The 20,723-nt window shown below is 38.8% G+C and overlaps 1 protein-coding gene across 16 annotated transcripts in view; it reads left to right on the top strand.

Moving 5' to 3' along the window:
* The window catches only part of DOCK10 (dedicator of cytokinesis 10), a 120,921-nt gene that overhangs the window by 83,367 nt on the left and 16,831 nt on the right, over positions 1-20,723 (top strand). For 7 of the 16 annotated variants that reach the window (XM_042042006.1, XM_042042007.1, XM_042042008.1 and 4 more), the window contains exons 26-47: positions 2,432-2,545; positions 3,593-3,664; positions 4,094-4,240; positions 5,287-5,370; positions 8,029-8,125; positions 8,702-8,746; positions 9,166-9,362; positions 9,490-9,606; positions 10,015-10,126; positions 10,849-10,970; positions 11,056-11,170; positions 11,337-11,403; positions 11,972-12,019; positions 12,678-12,779; positions 13,656-13,780; positions 14,166-14,278; positions 15,000-15,137; positions 16,681-16,863; positions 17,411-17,521; positions 18,875-19,090; positions 19,769-19,826; positions 20,157-20,255. In XM_042042006.1, coding sequence (XP_041897940.1) covers positions 2,432-2,545; positions 3,593-3,664; positions 4,094-4,240; positions 5,287-5,370; positions 8,029-8,125; positions 8,702-8,746; positions 9,166-9,362; positions 9,490-9,606; positions 10,015-10,126; positions 10,849-10,970; positions 11,056-11,170; positions 11,337-11,403; positions 11,972-12,019; positions 12,678-12,779; positions 13,656-13,780; positions 14,166-14,278; positions 15,000-15,137; positions 16,681-16,863; positions 17,411-17,521; positions 18,875-19,090; positions 19,769-19,826; positions 20,157-20,255 — 2,482 coding nt within the window. The remainder of the gene's footprint in view (positions 1-2,431; positions 2,546-3,592; positions 3,665-4,093; positions 4,241-5,286; positions 5,371-8,028; positions 8,126-8,701; positions 8,747-9,165; positions 9,363-9,489; positions 9,607-10,014; positions 10,127-10,848; positions 10,971-11,055; positions 11,171-11,336; positions 11,404-11,971; positions 12,020-12,677; positions 12,780-13,655; positions 13,781-14,165; positions 14,279-14,999; positions 15,138-16,680; positions 16,864-17,410; positions 17,522-18,874; positions 19,091-19,768; positions 19,827-20,156; positions 20,256-20,723) is intronic. The other 9 variants (XM_042042013.1, XM_042042011.1, XM_042042015.1 and 6 more) reach the window with 4 other exon arrangements.

Raw genomic sequence — 20,723 nt, 5'->3', positions numbered from 1 at the left:
TACTTGGTGCTCTTCACAGTTTCAAGATGGCTTTATGTCTCTTAGGAAGCTATAGCTTTTTAACTAAGCTTTTGATTATGAAGTTGATTTTAGTCTCAAGATCCCTTGTTTTTGCATGTGCTATTGTACATAAATTCTTTTCTCATCTGTGGATTTCATATTCTTGTGACTTTTCCCTATTTCCTCAGCCTTTTTTTAATCCTTTATTGTTTTGAAGAATAGGATATATTTAGAATATATATGGGTATGTATTGTGTATGGAGTTTGCTTCTGGACAAGCTGTGGTATTACTTAAAAAAACAAAGGAGTGGCCTCTTTAAAGATGATCTCCTTGTCATCTGTATCAGTTGGACATCCATCAAATGAGTATGAAAAGTGCTGTTGGCCATCAACTACCTCATCATCAGTACACTTGGGTAACAGCTGTGTAAGCTGAGAGTTTTATGAGGCAGTGTTTTTAAGCAGAAGCACACATTAACTGCTGCTACTGGCAGGGGCAGAAAAATCCATAGACAAGGGAGCCCCATTAAGGGTGTTACACTTTTTATTCCCTTCACTTGCCTTTGTTTTTTTCTCTCTCTTTTAATTGCAGTGGAGAGCGATGATAAATTTTGTTCTAGTCATGCTTGATGAATCAGTAACGAGAAAGTTGTCATATCTTTGAGTGTTATGTTTGCTGACTTATCTGTGTATTTCAAATAGCAGAATAAGGGAGAATTTAAGGTTATTCAAAGAGTTGAAGGAGATATTGCCATCACTTTGTCTCTTGTCTTGCTCTAGTCAGTGGTGACAGAACTCATGGAGATCATGATAGCAGTGAGAGATCCCCCACAATCATGGAAAGAAACTATGAGAGACAAACGATTGTGTGGAGTGCTGGCTGTGATGATATCCTGCTTCACTGTGCAACTAGTAGTTCTCATAAAGTACATTTCATTTGTGGATGATGAGTAGTATATGTGACATAAGTTTGGAGGGAGGTGTTTCACTTTAGGAATAAAGTGAAAGCAAATATGTTCCTGATAAACTGGGGACTTTAGCGTGTTCATGGGTAGAATAATGAGAATATGTTAGGAGTTGGACTGCTAAATGGGAAAACATTTTAATTTCAGTGTTGACAACTGTCGATTGATATTTTCATGGCATGGATTTACTTTTCTACTTTATGAATGTATGTGTTTATAGGTCATGCACCTCAGCCTCTGAATTGTTCAATTTTAGTCCCAAGTACTCTGATTTAAACACAGAACTCTGCTGAGGTCCAACAGAGCTCTTCAGGCTCCAAAATAAATAAGCTATGTAACATGTAAATGTCGTTAATTAAATGGGTATTAAAACCTCTTCTCTCCAATAACGTTTCAAAATTGAAGTAGATGTCTACTGCGTGACCACCTAATCATCTTTGAAACTACAGGTGACCATTAAGTCACACCATAAGTCCATTTGGCTTGTTTTCTCATTTCCAGCAGCAGTCAAAACCCAATAACTGGTAATCTCTTCGTTTTCCATCTGTAAGGAAACAAATACCTACTTTACAAATGCTGTTTTGGGAATAAGTAAGTTGAGAATTGTGACTCACAATGCAGCAATAATGCGAAATTACACTGACTTAAATAACTGGACCCAGAAGTGCCAAACTGCACGGGGAGAAGCTTATGGCATCTGCTGTGGAAACAAAGCTGAATATTAATAACGTGTTTCCAAGAGACATTAGTTTCTTTTGCCAACCTGCTTGTATTGAAAAGATTTTTGATCCCAACTGATGCCCTGTCAGAGCTCTTGCTTTAGGGAAGTCACAGTAGTACCAAATTATTAGCTTAAAATGTTGAATAAAACTCATAGTAGATTTATGAGTTCCAAGCAACTTGGTAGATAAATTCCTTCCTTGAGGGCTCAGTTTCTAAAAGGGGTTTAGTTTTCCCCTTCAGTCAGCTGCAGTGGGTGCTCTACGCCTTTCAGGATGAAGAGTTGTTACCAGCTCTGAGTAGTTGTTGCCACTGGAAGGAAGGAGCAGGTGAAAGGTAGCCTGGACTAGGTGGGTGAAAAACCCTCCACACTTCCTCTGCTTGCTTATTCTTTTCTTTCCTGGTGAAATGGCTTGAAAGGCAGTTTGGAGGTGTCAGGATCCTATCCTCTATTGAAAAGTAAATCATAGCACTGAATTTAAGCAGAATTTCCTCTTGATTCACATTAAGCTGAAATCAACAGAAAGCTGTGTTTAAAACTGAGGTTTTGTAGGGGAGCAGCGTTGTGCCATTACTGCCAGGGAAATTGAACTTTCATGTGAATGCGTTGTTCAGTCAAGATATTTTGGCAGCAGAGATTGTTGGCTATCAGTGTTATACAAATAATTTATCATCTCCAACTGAGGCTTTTTTATGTTTGTTTTAATGCACATTTTGAAAATTTTCATTTTTTCTTCCTTCTTCAGTACGTGTTCAGGACCAAATCATTTGATGAAAGAACTGTCCATGAGGAGCTGTCCAAGAATGTGACTAGTCTTCTGAAGTCAAATGAACAAGTAACTGTGAAACAGGTTTTAAAGGTGAATGATAGCTTGAATTAGCACATTTGTAGTTTAATTACTGGTTTTCTGCCTGAAGCTCACTTATCTCTTTCTCCTCTTCCTTTTCCCTCTACGACCTTTGCGCAAATCACGTCCTGCAGTGATTCAACAGTCAGACTTATCAGACCTGCTGCAGGTTCTCAGCATAACATGTTTCTCAGGATTCTGTGGTTTGCGTTATAAAATTCCTCCTGTCTTTTACAGCTCAGTCAGAGTCTGAGACCTAATTCTTACACAATATGATGTGAGCAATTACTTTTACGATACTTTGTTTTAGTTTTTTAACTTGGAAGATGCAGGGAAAATATTGATCTGTATGAAATTCATTCATGTGTAAGGCCTCTGGGTTATGGTACGAGAGCTACCCAGACCAGCCCAGGACTTCCCAGAGGCAAAAATATGTTCACCTGTTTAAAATGAGCCAGTTCTGATTTCCTGTACTGAGCCTTTAGGAAAAAAGAGTCTGAAAAAAGCAGAAAACCTGCAGGAAACCTGGGCCATGCAAAAGTACCTGTGTTTGGGTTTGTTATGGGATGGTTTGGGGTTTTTTTCAATGTATAAGCTTTTGGAGTGTATTTGTTTCATATATATCTGTATCCTACCTATTCACTATTTCAAATGGTATTTGAAGAACCACTCTGTTCAAGTTCCATCTTATTCTGTGCTAAGTTAGCAGTCTGATAGAACTAACAAGGCAGGTTATTCTCTGAGGTTCTCTGCATCACACCTTTCTGCCAGTTAACTGCAAACAAACCATGAAGATGGTGCTCAGTAGGAATGGGAAGATTGTAGGAGGTGTGCTTGGTCCTCATTGCAAAAGGCCACAATAACAAAATGCCTGAGAGGGCTTCACCTTTCTTAAGGACACGATCCAATGTTACTTAAATTTCTTAGTTTATTTGTCACGTAGTGTTTAACACTGTGCATTACCGAGACATGCAATCCGTCTGCAAGGAATGGTAATGCATCATAAGGTGTTTTCTCAGGTAGTCAGTATTCATTCACTCTTTTCCTTCTTTTGAACAGCATTCCTGGTTCTTCTTTGCAGTTATCTTAAAATCAATGGCACAGCACTTGGTTGATACAAACAAAATAAAGGTAAGTATATGTATATACAAAATCTTATCAAGTAGGCAATCCATGTCTTAGGGAAAATATAAAATGCAGAAGCCCAGGAAATACACTTGAATATACTTGAACTTTTCTGCTTGACTGGCCAATAAAATAAATGCTGTGATACTTGGTAAAATATTTGGTTGACCTACAAAAACATTTTATTACCTGCTAGGCTCAAACCTGTTCTTGACTGTACAAGGATAGATTGAGGATAGGTTGAGGACATATTTCCCACTTTCCTATGGACCAGATTCTTTTATTTGGGGTTTGTGCTCAGAATGGATCCATGGAACTCTAGGAATATTTTTCTTCTATGTGGAATGGCCTTTGGTTTATTGTCTTTATTCTTGGCCTGAATGTGTAATGTGCAACATCATGCACTCTTCAGCTGATGATCTATTCCCTGCTTAGGTTTCTCGAACTCGGAGGTTTCCAGCATCGTTTCAAACTGAGCTGGATATACTTGTGATGGTCTTAGCAGACCACGTTGTTTGGAAGTACAAAGATGCTCTTGAAGAAACCAGGAATGCAAACTACAGCACTGCCAAATTTCTCAAGGTGAGGTGTTCTGTCATTACAGCACATGCTCTTATTTCCCCATACTTATTACAAACTCCAGACTATTCTAGTCTAGTCAAAGGGAGTAAAACCAATTCTGAGTTGAATGATGGTTCAGTTTCCAAGTTCAGTGTTGACTGATTGTTCATTTTTCTATGGCCTTTGGTCTTTGAGGATGCAAAGGCTTCATGTAAATCTGCTCTAAAGCAATTGTAATTCATTTCTGCCTGTGCTCTTAAAGAGTCAAAGTTTTCAAGTTTTGCAGATTCTTACATTGTATTCAAATGGGTAAAACATTTGGAAAGGAATGAGACTGTAGTTGGACTTGAGCTGCTATTCTTTTTTTAAATGCTGTAATTCTGAATGGCTGTGGGTGGATTAATTGTCCCTAATCAAGGAATCTTGTTTGAATGTGTGTAGCAGAAGGCTTTGCTAGTTTTGCAGAGTTCAGGAGCTGCAGAAAAGGAGGGAATTCAAGATTGCATTCTCTATCTGGTAGGCAAGGAAAACATGTCAGCAACTGCAGAACCAAGGCCCTCAAAAGCTCTACACTTTCTGCCAATATTTAGCCCCATCAGTCATAAAGAGCTGTGTTCTCATCATAAAGCAATGTAGTGGCACACTTGGTCCCAGAGAGAGAGCATAGCCCAGACAATGAGCATTGTGGCTGGACTGGTTCCTCACCAGTCGCTGCCCTGTTGCTGAGGGAGATGCTCAGCTCCTGTCACCTGCCAATTCCAGTGGCGGATGCAGTGCTGCCATACAGGACTGACTGCCCTCAGAGAAGCTTTCCCAAGAGGTGGTTATTTTAGGCTGCAGACACGGTGCAAATGAAAAGTTCGATTAACTCATTGTTACTGAAAATAGGTGTAAAAATCAAGGGAGATTCACCAGGTCCCTGATGTTCCTTTCCCTGCCTAAGACTAACCTCATCTGCACACATGGTTCAGGTGTACAGGTGACACAAAGTGAACAGCCAGCTAAATGAGGCCATGTATTGGGGTTTTTTCTATAAAATAGTAATTCTTTTTCCCCCTCTTTCTTAGCGCTGTTTTACGTTTATGGATCGTGGATTTGTGTTCAGGATGGTTAATAACTATATAAGTATGTTTGGAGCTGGAGATAGCAAGGTATGGCTCTGATTTATTTTTTTGTGTCTGTTTTTTTAAAGTGATGACTAGCAGAATATTTTTTATATTGAAACTATTTATGATTCCATGACTTCACCACGCTCAGAACTCAAGTCAGTGAAAACATTTAGGATAAATATGGATTAAAACCTCTTGGGTTCGTTCCATGTATCCCCTTTCCTGGGAGTATTTAGCCATGTTCAAACAACTACTCAGTGAGACCTGCAAGAGCAGACTGCAGAGACTGCTCAGACCAAAGCATCCAAAAGACTGAATTTAAGCCTTAATTCTTTGAAAGTACACTTGTCTATAAATATCATCAGCAACTGGCAATAATTTTCTTTGAGAAGAGTAAAGTAAGAGCATATGAAAAAGTTATAATTGTGTAAACTCAAGTGAGACTGTAACATCTTTACTTTGTGTGGCTGCCATGCTCTTACCTCACTGATGATGCAAGAAGGCAAAGCTGCTCCAAATTAGTTTGTGCTGGCTGTGAGGAAAATTCCCTGCAGCCTGAATTTCTTCTATAATACCTGCAATAGTCACTGACATAATTTGAACAATAAATTTCAAACAGCAAGAGGTCCCCAAATTATTCAGCTTGACTCCTTTGCCCTTCATCCATCAGGATGAGTCACAGGCTTTTTCTCTTCCATGCCAGGGTTTATGAGGTATCATACCAGAGCATATATATAGTAACAGAATGTATTCAAGAAATACGCTTTGAATGACTCATCTTACCCCAGAAAGCTCACAATGCTTTTGTCCATTAACTTTTTGTGATTTTTTAGTGGTAATGTGCATTTGTAGCTAAAGAATGAGATTACTCCAGGTCTGCTTTGCCTTTTACTAAAACCAACTTCATTCTGAATGCAGGTCTTTCACTTAATCTCTGGAACAGCTGTAGAATGGAGTCTCTCAGTTATTAATGTCATAGCCTGAAGTCCCTAATTCTGTAAACAATATTATGCAATCTGAAAACTGTTTCCACATTTCAAACTTCCCTAAATACATTCAACCACAGAAACAGATGTTTAATTAAAAAAGCCCATTAATGGTCAGTCGAAAAGCCTGAGATTAATCAGTGTGCAGAGCAGTACTTAGCACCTTCTTGGCAGTAAGTGTGTGAACACTGCCAGCATCCCTCCAGATCCATCTGCCAGCATGTGTGGGAGTGGAATCACTGTGGAGTTGTGACAGATGTGCAGCTGGAGTAGGCTTTGTGGCACTTGGAAACAATAGTCACAAAATAAAATGAGAGATTTCTGACCTCGAGGAGAGAGAGGCCTTGCATTGTTTTCATTTCAGTCCAATGCCTAGGCAAGAGTCAGTCTTCTTAATGTGCAGAAAGATTTCTTTCTGTGTGTTTCTTGCCTCTTTAACTGGATTATTTATGTATCAAAAAAAAAAGATACTGCAATCTGACCTGTCTTTTCAGAAAATTTAACAGTGTATATTGTTGCCTGAATATTATGTGGGCATACCAGTCTTAGTGCAGTTTGAATTTATTGTAATTCTGGATGAAGCAACGTAGTTTCTGTTTCACAGAAATATCCCTTATGGTATTCCATATTTTGACATTTAGATATTGTTTTGGGAAACATTTCTTGAAAAGTTGAAATACCTCATTAGAAATCAGTTCATTGCTGTGTTCCCTCAAAATGTCACAGTTCCTCTTGCAAAACACATTTCAGATGCTTCACTTCTTTATTTGCCATTAGCATGTCCAGCTGTATTCCTGAAAAGGTACTATAGTGCAATAAACATTTCAGGGGAAAATTCCCTACCATCCCCTACTTGGTAGACTCTGAAAAGTGAAAACTGCATGTTCTAGGTATCCCAACCTGATGGTGGCAGCAGAAATGCTACAATTTAATTTTAGTGCAAATTAAAAGACATCTACAAGTGCTTTCTAGTGTTAGGGCATTCAGAATAGCCCTGAATGACTGCTTTCTGCCACTGAGAACAATGAGATGAGATGATGGAAATAAACATTTGTTACTGGAAATCATGTATTATCTTTATATCTCACTGTCACATCATTACAGAAGGAATGATAAACTCTTGAGGTAACTGCAAGGCTCCAAAAAGGGTCTGGATGGCATCTTTGAAGGGAGATATTAAAGAAATAATACTAGAACTATATATTATCCAAATCCCTTGGAGCTGAAACTTACTGGCATCAATAGAGGAAGTTTTTACTACTGTCAGTAAGCTCTGGGTCTGACCTATGTGGCTGAAACTGTAAAAAAAACCCAAAAAAGTCATAATAACTATGATGGGTCAAAATTTCTGTGGACTGGAGATGATACTTCATTATGATTAAATGCTGTAGTATATGTCATCAAAAGACCCAGTGTAGCTTTAAGGATACCTTAAATATTTAGTTTGGATCAAGCTTAGGTTTATCAGTACATCTTCAATGAAAAATCGTAGTTTAAGAATTCAAAAAGCTTGTTTGTCTGTGATGAATTCTTTCGATAACAGAGATGAAAACCACGTGTTTATTGTTTGTGCAGCTTGGCAAAACAAGCTCTAAGGTTTCATTGTTGGGTGTGAGTGTGAAGTTTGAGGTAGAAATAAGTAGTAGTGGAGCTCTGTCTCATCACTTTCCCTGTTTAAATGTGAACTGAACCATTGCCTGTTGTGATTTTTCAGACTTTACACCAGTTCAAATTTGACTTTCTCCAAGAAGTCTGTCACCATGAGCACTTTATCCCTCTGTGCCTGCCCATACGGTCTTCAAACATTCCTGGTAAGGGTTCCCTCGGGTGGGTTTCTGTACAACAGTGAATTGTTGGGAGGTTCAAAGAGCAGATAATAAATAACTCTCTCAAGAGCTGTGTCTGAACATCAGGCTCAGAAGCCCCAAACAGCTTTTCAGGTGTGGTACTTAAGCAGTGCAATAAAAATAACATAATTTCAGTATGCCTGTAAATAAATGCAACCTCTGGCAGCTCAGTGAGGGGGAGGGAGGTGGAAGCTTCTCACTGGAAGTTTTAACTGGAATTTTTGTGATGACTGATTTATTAAATCAGTAAGGCTAATGTAGTAGCCTTGGGAGGTGGTGAGCTTGGGAGGATTTCAACAAGTACAGCAGGAAGGAGAAGAAGCTCAAACAATGGCTCGTCTCCTTTTTACTTCAGTTTTCAGCATCAAAAAATGAGTTCAGTTCTGACACTCAGATCTTTTCTCAGCAGTAGAAGCTGTTTAGTTCAAATTTGAGTCAAATTTTTTACAAAAAAGCAAAGCAAATTGTTTTTACAATTAATACCATTAATTGAAAAGTGGATTATTTTTGCCTATTTTCTTATGTTTATGAAAAATGAAGACACTGTGACGCCTTCAGAATCAGCACAGGAATATCGAACATCAGGTATGAACAAAATGACTGCATAAGTGAGCAGAATTTTACTTTGATCACTGCCACTGTATTGTGGCAAATATTAGACAAAAGTTATTTATCATTTTCAGAAGTGTAATTGCTCCCAACCTCTGTGGTTTAGAACTTGTCTAGCTTAGGATATGGGAACAACAATTTGGACTCTGTGCCCCCAAGAAGTCAATAGTCTAATGAGAAAACAGTTGAGATTCTCATGTGGGAATGTGTATATAAATCATCTTTTATTATTAAATAGTAAAAACTGCATGATTTCAAGAGATGATTAGACTAGGTCATTCTGAGAAGTGAGGGAGCAGAATGAGGCAGTCAGACCAGGAAATCAAGGTTTTGAACATTTAGAAAATGAAGGCGGGGGGGGAGGTTGTATGTAACCTATATATTAATTTAAACAGTCCTGTCCATTCTATTCCAAGACATTCCAGAGTACACACTGACTAATGAGTTTTGCCGTAAACATTTCCTAATTGGAGTCCTGCTGCGGGAGGTTGGCTTTGCCCTGCAAGAAGACCAGGATATCAGGCACTTGGCTTTGGCTGTGCTTAAAAATTTGATGGCCAAGCATTCGTTTGATGATCGATACGCAGAGCCGGTAAAGAAACTCTTTGTTCTTTTTCATTTTCTTGTTCATACAGTAGCTAAACACACGTGAAACTTTCTTAGCCACTGGTATATGTTTATTAGTTTCTTGATGATTATGTCGTATCTTTTATTTTTAGGCAAAACAAGCACAAATAGCAAACCTGTATATGCCACTCTATGGAATGCTTTTGGACAATATGCCAAGGATTTACATGAAAGATATGTTTCTCTTCAATATCAATACTTCCAATCAGGTAATTCAGGTGATTTTTTTGATTAGATGTGTTATAACCATACCGCTTTAAAAACTAGCAGATTTCTGCAGGGGTGTTGTGTCTTTCAGTCCTTCCAGCAAACGAGCCCATTTCATCTGAGCATTGCTAATGGCAATTAATGTTCCTTTGCCAATGCTGTGTTAATGTTTCAGAAACAGATACTAGTTAGACTTGATCCATCCTTTACAGCTTCCACTGTGAGAGAGTCTCATATGGCAGGTAACTTTTCAGCATATTATGGCAAGCCTTGATCCTTTAAAGGCTGTCATGTCAAAACAACTGAAAGTAGGTTCTCAAACTCAGCGTCTTGGATAATGACCCAGGAGGCTTTTCTAAGTTCTGAGTGATATCACCCACTGGAACTTTTTCCGTTTCTTTCAAATACAGGGATCCAGGGACGATCTGAGCACAGCCGGAGGGTTTCAGAGCCAGACAGCAATGAAACATGCAAACTCTGTGGACACATCCTTTTCCAAAGATGTTCTGAACTCCATTGCCGGTACAAATGACAGATTGAACAGACACATAGGCAGATTTGTGTGTATCTCAGTCCATTGTGCTTTCTGCTTAGAATTCATTGAGGATATCATTAACTTTTTTTATACCATATCCAGGGAAATATGGTATGCAATGTTCCTCTTCCCTTTGAGTGTCTTTGGATTGACTTTCTTTCTCTTGTGAAGCTGTTCTACTTCCACTGCTTCACTTACTCTCCTGCTTTGGAATGATGCCAGTATTCAGGCTCTAAGAAATCCCTTTGCTTGAGTTCATTCTTCTAGTCTCTGCCTGACTTAAAAATAATTACAAGGTTTCTCCTGAAAACTCCTGATGTCTCATGGAGGCAAATATTCATAGTTTTTCCAGGCTTAATGGAAGAGTAGAAACACAATTTACTTTGTCCACTACCTCCAAACCCCATCTCAAAATTCAGGGAAGTGAATTCAGGCATCTTTCCACTGATTTTTTGTGGCTTTAGGTCAATTCTTACAGAATGCAACAGGCCATTTTAATGCCGTGAAAAATGGCAAACTGAATCATTATACTTCAACTTGTTGCATGTTTTCAGTACTAAACGTACCCATCAATAGCTTTGCTATCGGAAGTTCAAAGCACTTGTCTCAATGCAGCATGTGACACGTTTTAAGTTCTCCTTTTTTTTTGTTAGTTTTTGTATCCATAAATGTTTTAGTTTAGCATGTTTGCTATGACTTTCATTTACAGCCTTTTCATCAATAGCTATCTCTGCAGCAAACCATGCTGACTCCAGAGCTTCCTTAGCAAGTCTTGAATCTAACCCAAGTACCAATGAAAAAAACAGTGAGAGAACTGACACGTGTGAAAAGGTACATATGCAAATGTTGAGAATGCTTGCTGTAGGTAGGAGCCCATCACTGTACTTAATGAGGCCCTTTGCTGTCACCTCAACAGATCATGAGACCTTTGTCTTTGATTGGGTCAACTCTTCGTTTTGACAAGCTGGATCAAGCTGAAACTAGAAGCCTTCTTATGTGCTTCCTTCACATTATGAAAACCATTTCAGAAGGTAAAAAATGTGCACTCACTACGTAATTTATGTTGCTGTAAAATACTGTGAATGCTGAATCCAAATGAACATTAAATTAGAGTAATTATCAGTGTATTTTACAGGCTTTGGGCTAAGTTTAATTCCCTGTAACAGATACATAATTTATTTTAATATCTCCCCTTAGATGCACTGATTTCGTACTGGTTGCGAGCACCATTCTCAGAAATAACAGACTTTTTCAGCATTTTAGAGTAAGTTTACTTTGTGGTTGATTTTGTGTTGAATATTCTAAAGTGCTGGCTGCGAACAATTCCTATTGGGTCTGTCCACCTATTGGAATAGTCTGAGATACTCTTGTATCTTAAACTATTTTGCCATAGTCTTCCAAAGTCATAATGAGACATTATTAATAAGATCTGTGTCCTGCAATATGTTGTAATTTCCATGAACAAGGGTCATAATGCTTTGGGTCTTCCTCCTAAAAGAGATCTTCATATTAGTCTCCCATTTGGTGTTGAGCTTCTCTTCTTCCCTTGAGAAAAATACTTAGCTCCCCAAAACTTTCCAGCCATAAGATAAGTCACATAATGTAGGATGACTTGCTTTTCACATCCCCAGGGTGGTTTGCTCAATCCAGTCTATGCATGACTGCAGAATCCAAGCAGGTAGCTGGTTTTGAAATTTCCTCACCATTTTGTAGTTGAAATGTGAGTTATTTAACTAGCAGGCCATGGGTCTCATTGAAGCACTAAGATTTGGCATTTTTTTCATAAGTACGAAGCCATTAATAGGCATAAAATGTGTTGTTTTGTCTTTCAGGGTTTGTCTGCAAAATTTCAGATATCTAGGAAAACGCAATATTGTCAGGTAATTCTGTAGTTACAGACTCTGTGTTGCAGTATTGAAATATTACAGCATTTATTAGACTTAAATGAGATTAACAGTTTATCCATCAATTTTCTCTTGAAAGAATCTGTTTGTCAAACTGAAGCCAATGTGTGCTTCATTTTTTCTTTTATGCCAACAATGTTATCGTGATGTTCTGGATATCTGCGTACATACCTGCTATAAAAGATGAATTGCATGATGTGATAACCATTATTGCATTTATAACCCAAAATACTGGGCCATTCTCAACCACATTTCTGTGCATATGCTGAACAAGGGAACTTTGAACACTGTATTGGAAAGAATGTCATGGAAAGAGTAGTTTTAATGGGCATAGATAATTGTTTCACAGCAATAAAAAAAAAGGTCTCCTGCCTGTCTGAAAAAATGTGAGATCATGTTCAGCTGTGAAGTGTGGAATGCACACTTTGTCTCAGCTGATGTTCATTTTTAATTTTATGTTACTGCTGTGAACTTGTCTGTGTGTCATGCAGTGTAAAAATTAAAGGTCACCAGATGAACCAGTCCATGCTCCATGGCAGGTTTTGTCAGGCCTGCACTTACTCTTCAGGGACATGGCAAAAATAAATGTCATGTTTCATAACAGATCAACACATATTTTCTCTTTCCTTAACAGGAAAATTGCAGCTGCTTTTAAGTTTGTCCAGGCCACCCAGAATAATGGAACCCTTAAAGGTTCGAACTCTTCTGGCCAGGCATCGGGGCTGCTCTCACAATGGTAATGTCACATTGAATTACAAACTCTATAAACCCTCAGCATTTGCTGTCATCCTCCAGCCCTTGTACTCTGTGACAGCATTGACTGAAAAGAGGTGGACAAAACATGGAACAAATTTCAAAGCCTCCAAAGCTTTAAATCATAAAAAAGTTGTGTCTCTTCAGCTTGACTTACAAGCTGTTGGTTGAAGTGTTACTTTCAGGGAGTAATTCTGTCCTAGAATATTATTAATTATGTAAATTTATGAAATTACACTTTTAAAAGAAATAAACAGGAAGTGTATTTTAAGAAGTTGCCTGAATTTTGAGATGTTAAATCTTCCTGAATTCTATACTAGTTATAAATACAAAAACCTTTCAAAAATTATAATAATCACTGGTATTTTAGTTCTAAGCTTCTCATTATAAATTAATGATGTGTTTGTCAGCATCAAAGAGGATTAAAAGAACATGTGTGCATATGCACACATGTATTTTTACTGTCATTTTCAGTTTGTCGTAATTTTTTTCCCCTCATAGAAACTCTATTATTTCTTTCTTGAGCAGGATATATTTGTCTGATATTCTGAGCTAACAGAACTCACCTCAGTTTTTCTTCACCCAAAACCAGTTTTCTAAACATCAGCCAGCTATTTAAGCTGATGCATTTCTTTTCAGTGCTTAATAGAAGTTTTGTCCCCTGTGATTTCAAGAAATCCCAGCACATGTTTTTGTCCACCCCACTGATTTCCTTCATCTTTGTTTCTCTGAAGAATTTTGCATCAGTTTGTTTAATTCAGCCATTGGGAAGCACTGTAGTAACTGACATAGAAAATTCTGATAAGGCACATTAGTTTATTCTTTTTTTTCTGTTTTTAATGGTACCTTTCAATTCCAGGATGCATTCTACTTCAAGTCACGATGGCCACAAGCACCACAGATCTCAAACATTACCAATAATCCGTGGCAAAAATGCACTTTCTAACCCCAAACTCTTGCAGATAATAGACAGTAGCACTGCAAGTAAGTACAGAAATTATTTACTTCCCTGTGGAATTCTGTGGGGTTTAGATCAGGCTCTATACAGAATTTTTCTTGACAGGATATTCTTAAAATTATGAGATTGAAGGCATCTATCCCACTTTCCAATTAGGTTTCTTTCCTCCTTTGAGGATGAACAGAAACAGTGACAGGATGTATTCACATCACTGGTGCAGTTGGTGAGAGTTGACTCAAACTTCCCCTTTTATCTCCTATGAGCAGTTTTCTTCAAAATACCACTTTGATTAAAAGTGCAGTTTGGACCTCATCTCTGCTGTGATGAGACTTACGGACCAGATTGGAGAATTAAATAATCTTTAGCAACACTCAGGAGATTGTTTTTCATCTTTCTTTTATTATGCTGCAGGCACCTCTAATGAAACAGACATTGTACAGTATGTAGACACAGAGGCAAACATCGCTACAGAAGTTTCCCTCACAATCCTTGACCTGTTGTGTCTTTACACTGTGAATCACCAGGTATGTTTTGCTCAGTTTCTTTTCTGCTTGAACGGGTGGGATGCGGGGTAAAAGGAAGGCCTGGGGGAGCAAGCACACAGAAAGTTAAAATGTTGAGACAGCAGGATAGGGAAATAAGATATGCCAGTCCTCAATGTAGGTCTTTTAGAAGGGAATTGGTTCATAGTACCCGAACTGAATAGAAGGAGATGGAAGAAGAAAAACATCCTACATATCCAGGGCTATGTACAACCCTGCTCTGCTTGGAATGTCTTGCATCTAGTAATACATCACCTTTTCTGAATCATGCTTATCCCACTAGAATTCAGAGATTTTTGACAACAGATTTCCAAACTGCTAATTTTCTCTATCTCTGCAAGTCAGCAGGTGTATTCTCTGCCTCTTTAGAAATGGCTCAGATTGCTTCAGCAAGCCCAGATGACTTGCTGAAGGTCTCATAGCTGCAATACAGAAAACAGCTCCTTTTACATTTTAGTGTTCCCTCTCTGTCACCCTAACCCTTAAATACAGTGTATACAATCCATGAGCAGTGCAGGCATAGCAAAGTGCTTTTCTTGAAAACCTGCAAGAGTCTGCAGCAAGCTGGGAAGCATCATCTGCAGAAATTTTACATTTAAAAAATATCTCTCTAGGAGCGCTCCAAGGTAACATCCAGCAGATCCTTCTTCTGCTTATTCACTTCAATAATTGCAATGTCATGTCTTGTCTGTGAACTTTTCAGAGGCAGCTCCAACAGTCTGACTGCCAGAATGTGTTGATGAAGAAAGTCTTTGACACGCACATGCTCTTTTTGCAAATCAACCAGTCAGCAGCAGCTCTCAAACACGTCTTTGCTGCTCTACGGCTGTTTGTAGGCAAGGTAACTCTGGGTTTATTCTGTTAGTCGTGCTGATCAATACGTTACAGCAAGTACAGCTTGGGGACAATTGGACACTTGGAAAGAGTTCTGAACTTCACTGTATTAATACTTATTCCTGACAAAGATGGTCTGATTTACTGCTGATTAAAACTAAGAACTTCACAATGTCTGAAAAAACAGTTTTGGTTTTGAAATCAAAAAATTTACTAAGAAAGTTTTAATGTAAGTAGATAAGTGATGTCCAGCTCTGTATCCATTGACTTCCCTGCTTTTGCCACCTATGGAAGAAAGCTTGAAACCCTAGAGGTCCGTGGTCTTCATGGCAGATACCTGGTTTGCAGAATCCAGCAGTGAATGATTACTGCTCTCCTTGGAGGAACTAGCAGGAGTGTGTTCCATACACTTCACCAAAAGTTCATCCGCACTAGTACAGTTTTACAAGTGCCTAGTTTTAAACATAGAAGAGCACTGGGGAAAAGATATGGCTGTGTGTCAAACTGTTTCTTTGCTTGCATTGCATTTGTGTAAATGATCATGGGCAATTAGGCACTTGGTGCCAACTGCAGAGGCTGCACAATTTCCAAGTCACAGGCTTAGATCCTCTGAAAAGCAACCAGAATCTAGCACTCACATAACAATTGCTCTGGGGAAGTGAGAATAAGCAAGGCTGGCCTCGGTTCCTAAATGTTTCTATGAAACACAAGAGTGTAGCTGAGTTTACACCATGTGGCCTCCCTCTGGTTGTTGTCTCAGGGGAAAGAGGAGGAAATCATGCTTCTCCCAATAGTGCAGCTTCAGGACATGGGGGAGATAAGAAGTAAACCATCCACAGACAGCTTTAAACGACATACAGCTTTAAATGGTCATACCAGACAGTTGGGAATGGAAGAACTCTATGCAATGGGGAGAATGAATAAATATGCAGAATTGCCCTTCTCATTTATGCTGTAGCTTTTGGGATTGAATTCTCCCTTTGTGGTTCTGTGGGAGCAGGGTTCCATTGTGGTTCCTGCAGCAGAACCCCTCAGGCAGTAATTAAGATCTATAGCACATGTACACTTCCATCTCCCTCAGTCTTCTGTTACATTCACCCTGCTGGTAATAGTGGGTATGGTTTGGAAAGCCATCCTTCTCTGTTGTCTTGCGCTGTTCAAACTCTTGACCTCTGGAAGTTCACTGACTTTGCTACTCAAAATATTTTCCTTCTGTTGAGCAGCTTTTATAACAGTGCAGAACTCCCCCCTGCTTTTCCTAGTCAGCTATCCTGCATTCCTTGCAGATTCCCTGCTGCTGGGCTTGCTGTGAGTCAGCTGCTGTCTGGGCTTTCTAGAGGCCAGTTTGATGGCATACAGTGTTTGTATGAAAACCTGGGTATAGTTCTTAATTAATCTTAATTTTCATATGGGATTATGTTTAGTTTAAACCCTGGTTTGAATAACTGTGGGAGAGTTACTGAAAGGTTAACAAAAAAATTGTTAACTCAGAATAACTGCACAGGACCTGAGAGTAGTACTGAACATATTCACGCATTTTTTTTCGATAGTTCCCATCAGCATTCTTCCAAGGACAAGCTGATCTCTGTGGTTCCCTCTGCTATGAAATCCTGAAGTGTTGTAACCATAGGTCACGTTCAACTCAGACAGAAGCATCTGCTCTTCTTTATTTTTTCATGAGGAAGAACTTTGAATTTAACAAGCAGAAATCAATAGTCAGATCCCATCTACAGGTAAGTGAAGTGTGAGATCATCAATATTTAACTGATGTGCATTAGTTTTTATCATTATTATTTTTATGCATTGAAGCAAGGCTATCCGTTTGGAGTCCTCAGACAGGCAATTCTCTGTGGCATCTTGATTTTCCTGCCATGTCTGAAGCTGGACTGGATTCTCTGCTGTTCTTGGGCTGCTCAGCTCTGTTCCAGGGAGAGACAACTGCTATGAATGTATCTGCATTGCCAGATTAATGGCTATTCTTGACTCACGTGTGTTGCTTACAGCAGTGGGAGCACAGCTGAAGGAACTAAACAGAATCAGACAGTACAGGAACAGACATGCTAAGTCCAGTAATAACATGTGTACGCTTCAAAATGTGAGCAGTTACAAAATCTGGAAAGATTATTCAGTCCTTGACTTTGTGCATGTTACCTTCTTAAGAAAGGTATAAAAGTGCACTAGCGCCTGGTACACTAAGTCATACTGAAATAGGGGTTAAAAACTCTTCTGAAACTCTGATTTCTTTGCTAATTACATCCTGTGTTTGCTCCCCCCGTGCAGCTCATCAAAGCAGTGAGCCAGCTGATAGCAGATGCGGGGATTGGCGGATCTCGATTTCAACATTCACTCGCAATTATAAATAATTTTGCTAATGGAGACAAGCAGATGAAAGTAAGAAACATTTTATGTCGATCACTACCTCTTGCAAAAGGTCAACAATTTCACAGGAGTAAGTGTTTCAGTGAATAAAATTGCTGGCTCTTATTATCCAGTGATTTATGCATTCATAGTGTGTCTTTCTCAGGCAACTTGAAGTTCATGAAGGTGTTTGTGACTCAGAAGCTTAATAACTGAAAATAATTTTTAAACAAAAAATATTTTTGTTTGAAAATTGTATTATTTGGTTTTTATTGCTTATTTTGTTCATTTGCCTCATGTCAGAGGTCATGCATTGTGACTAATGGAACACAATAGCAGTTTACAATTTTTAGTCTACAATTTCTCCCTTTCCTCTGTTCAGTAAATGTGTAGCAGAAACAGGCACAACAGTTGGCTTTTGTAAGACCTTGCTAACTCCTGGAAAATGCACTTGGCTCTTAGATGAGTTACCACTGCTGTTATAGTAATTGTCTGTACAAAATTTTTGAAAAAATATTCTGGTTTTTAATTTTTACAATTCTTGTTGAAACATTTGTCAACATGTATTTTCAGTTTTATACTTTGGAGGTCTTGTCCTTTTCTGAAGGTGACTTTAGGGTATCTCCACTGAGATTAATAATAAAGTTGGCATGGATCTTAAATAAGATATAGTTACAGTTCTACTTGCTTTTGAAGTCCAGCTTTGATTTCACAGCACTGCAGTCAGTCAACCTGCTTCTGTGACTTGATCATCTCTGTGTGACTTAGAGGAGGAAGCATTTATTTTCACTTACTTTTTCTGAATGTTTTGCTTTTAAACAAAGCAAAGGATGGAAATAAGTCTGAAAACAAATGTATTTCACTGCTCATCTAAAAACAAAAACTGCAGAGCTGAGCTAAATATGCTGAGAACAGCTGGTGTGAGTAATATAAGGACTCTGTTTTAATCTAGCACAGTGTGAGAAGGTCAGGAGCCAGACTTGTGCTTTATTCCCATGGTGAAACATGCTGGGAGTGTAGTTAAGCAGGACTATCTATAGTACACGGTGCTGTTGCTCAGAGGAAAGTGTGCAAGGATCCAGTTCTGAACCCAGTAAGCAACTGAGCAACACCTGTCCCAGTTCCCTGACTTCAACAGAGCTGTTGCATAGGGGCACTGGAACAGGTGGCTGACATGGGCCACCTTATAGTGCTGTGACACATCAAGAAAGAACATCCAGGGTTTGTGTGCAATGTGTGCATGCTCTGGAACTGTGACTGCTCCAAAGCCTGCCCAGTTAGGGAAGGGGATGGAGGTCTTCTGTAAGCAGAACTTTAGCTTGTTCAGGGATGCTGCATGTGGCTCTTTGGATGGTTTCAGTGATGCATTGCTTATCTTTCCCAAAGAACGTTAATTTCCCAGCAGAGGTGAAGGATCTGACTAAGCGCATCAGGACAGTTTTGATGGCCACAGCTCAGATGAAGGAGCATGAGAAAGATCCTGAGATGCTGGTGGATCTGCAGTACAGCCTAGCAAATTCCTATGCCAGCACACCTGAGTTACGCAGGACGTGGCTCGAAAGCATGGCGAAAATTCATGCAAGAAATGGAGATTTATCAGAGGTAATGTAAATAAATGAACAGGAAATCCATTTGTCTTCAGGCTGAGCTGTTCTGATGAAAAGGGCTTTGAAAGACAAACAGCAGTAGTGAGTTAAGAGAATCATACAGTATCTCTCATCTATTTGAAATCAGAGGAGTACAGGTGATAGGCTCATCCCAGCTTGCCTGATCATGACTACCTGATACGTGCTGGAGCAAGATGTGAAACTGTCTGATAGGGAAGCTGAGGGCAGTGTCACTTTGGCATCTCTGCTGCTTACCCCCATCAGGCACCATAGCTGTAGTGCAGACGAGGTTATGAGCAGTAAGTAACTCAGATAAAGGATTGTCTTCTCCCCCACTATGGCCTAGGAGAGGAGCTTTGCTTATAATGTGTTCTCCTTTTCATCAAAGTCTAAATGGGTGATGCAAAATTCTACTGCATAACCCAGGAATACCTTATTTATTAAGTAATCTTAACGATTGTCTTGAGAAAATCTAGGTATTTACATGAGACACCTCGTGAAATTTACACTTCAGGAGGATTTCATCATTTAATCCTTGATTTTCTTAGATTAGTTTTGTATTCCCTTTTCTGCCTCATGACTTGACAGTGCTGAAAGTACATGCTCGTTATCACATGTATGCTGTAATTCAGTGTACTTTAACATATCCATGTATGTTGGTCTCTCGTTACAGGCTGCTATGTGCTATATTCATATTGCTGCTCTCATTGCAGAGTACCTGAAGAGAAAAGGTAAGATCAACATATTCAAAATCAACTGTGTATCTATAAATATTGTTGTTGTTCAAAATCGTTTTTGGCTATCCTGCTTTCCTTCCTTATACGTAAAGTATTCTTAAAGCAGCTTGAATTCTTCCCAAATACTTTTTTTTTTTAATATATCATAAATGCTAGTCTTAGACTGGAACAGTGAAAGTGTGTGTTGTGTAAAGAGGTTTAATTAAATGTTTAGCAAGCTAGTGGTAATAGAGAATGCTTCACTTGTTAGTCTGTTGTTATTAAATATGCATGTATTAACACATACCGGTAGCAGTATACTAATACCATCTTACAACACCATAGGTTACTGGAAAATGGAAAAGATTTGTACCTCACGTATGCTCCTGGAAGATGCTCAAGTCTCTGATAGTAATGTGTTACTAACAACTCACAATGGAGGAAGTGAGTGCTCTAACCATGCCTGTTTGTGGGTCAAATAACATTAGGAGATCAAACTACTGTTTCCCAATTGATCTGGAAAAATATCAACCAAAGCAAAACTGTTTCTAGTGCATGTTGAAGGCTGTTATAGAAAGCAATGTTGGAAACATCATGAGTTCCTTTCCTGATGCTCTTTGGCTGGTTTGATGGATTGCTCAGAATGCCTCTGATTATGGGCTTTTGCAGCAGGAAAATCCCTCTTGGGTCAATTGGTGTTTAGCATGCAAATCCATGTCCAATTCCTTGGCTGTCCAAAGGTGGGAGGGCAGGGGGATGGAATTAATATCAGGTTATCCATATGTAACATAGTATAGATAAAGGGGGTTTTTTAAATCTATGATACTTATTAAAAAATAAAGTGCAGGCTTATATTTTTTAATGCTTCTGTGCTGATGGTTATTTAGTTTATGAAATGTGTATTTCATACTA

The sequence above is a fragment of the Corvus kubaryi genome, unplaced genomic scaffold (assembly GCF_017639235.1).
Source record: "Corvus kubaryi isolate FWS band 111438036 unplaced genomic scaffold, C.kubaryi_AGA036_p1.0 37397, whole genome shotgun sequence".
Lineage (NCBI taxonomy): Eukaryota > Metazoa > Chordata > Aves > Passeriformes > Corvidae > Corvus > Corvus kubaryi.
Note: the sequence above shows the minus strand (reverse complement) of the source record. Positions and strands in the feature narration are given on the sequence as shown.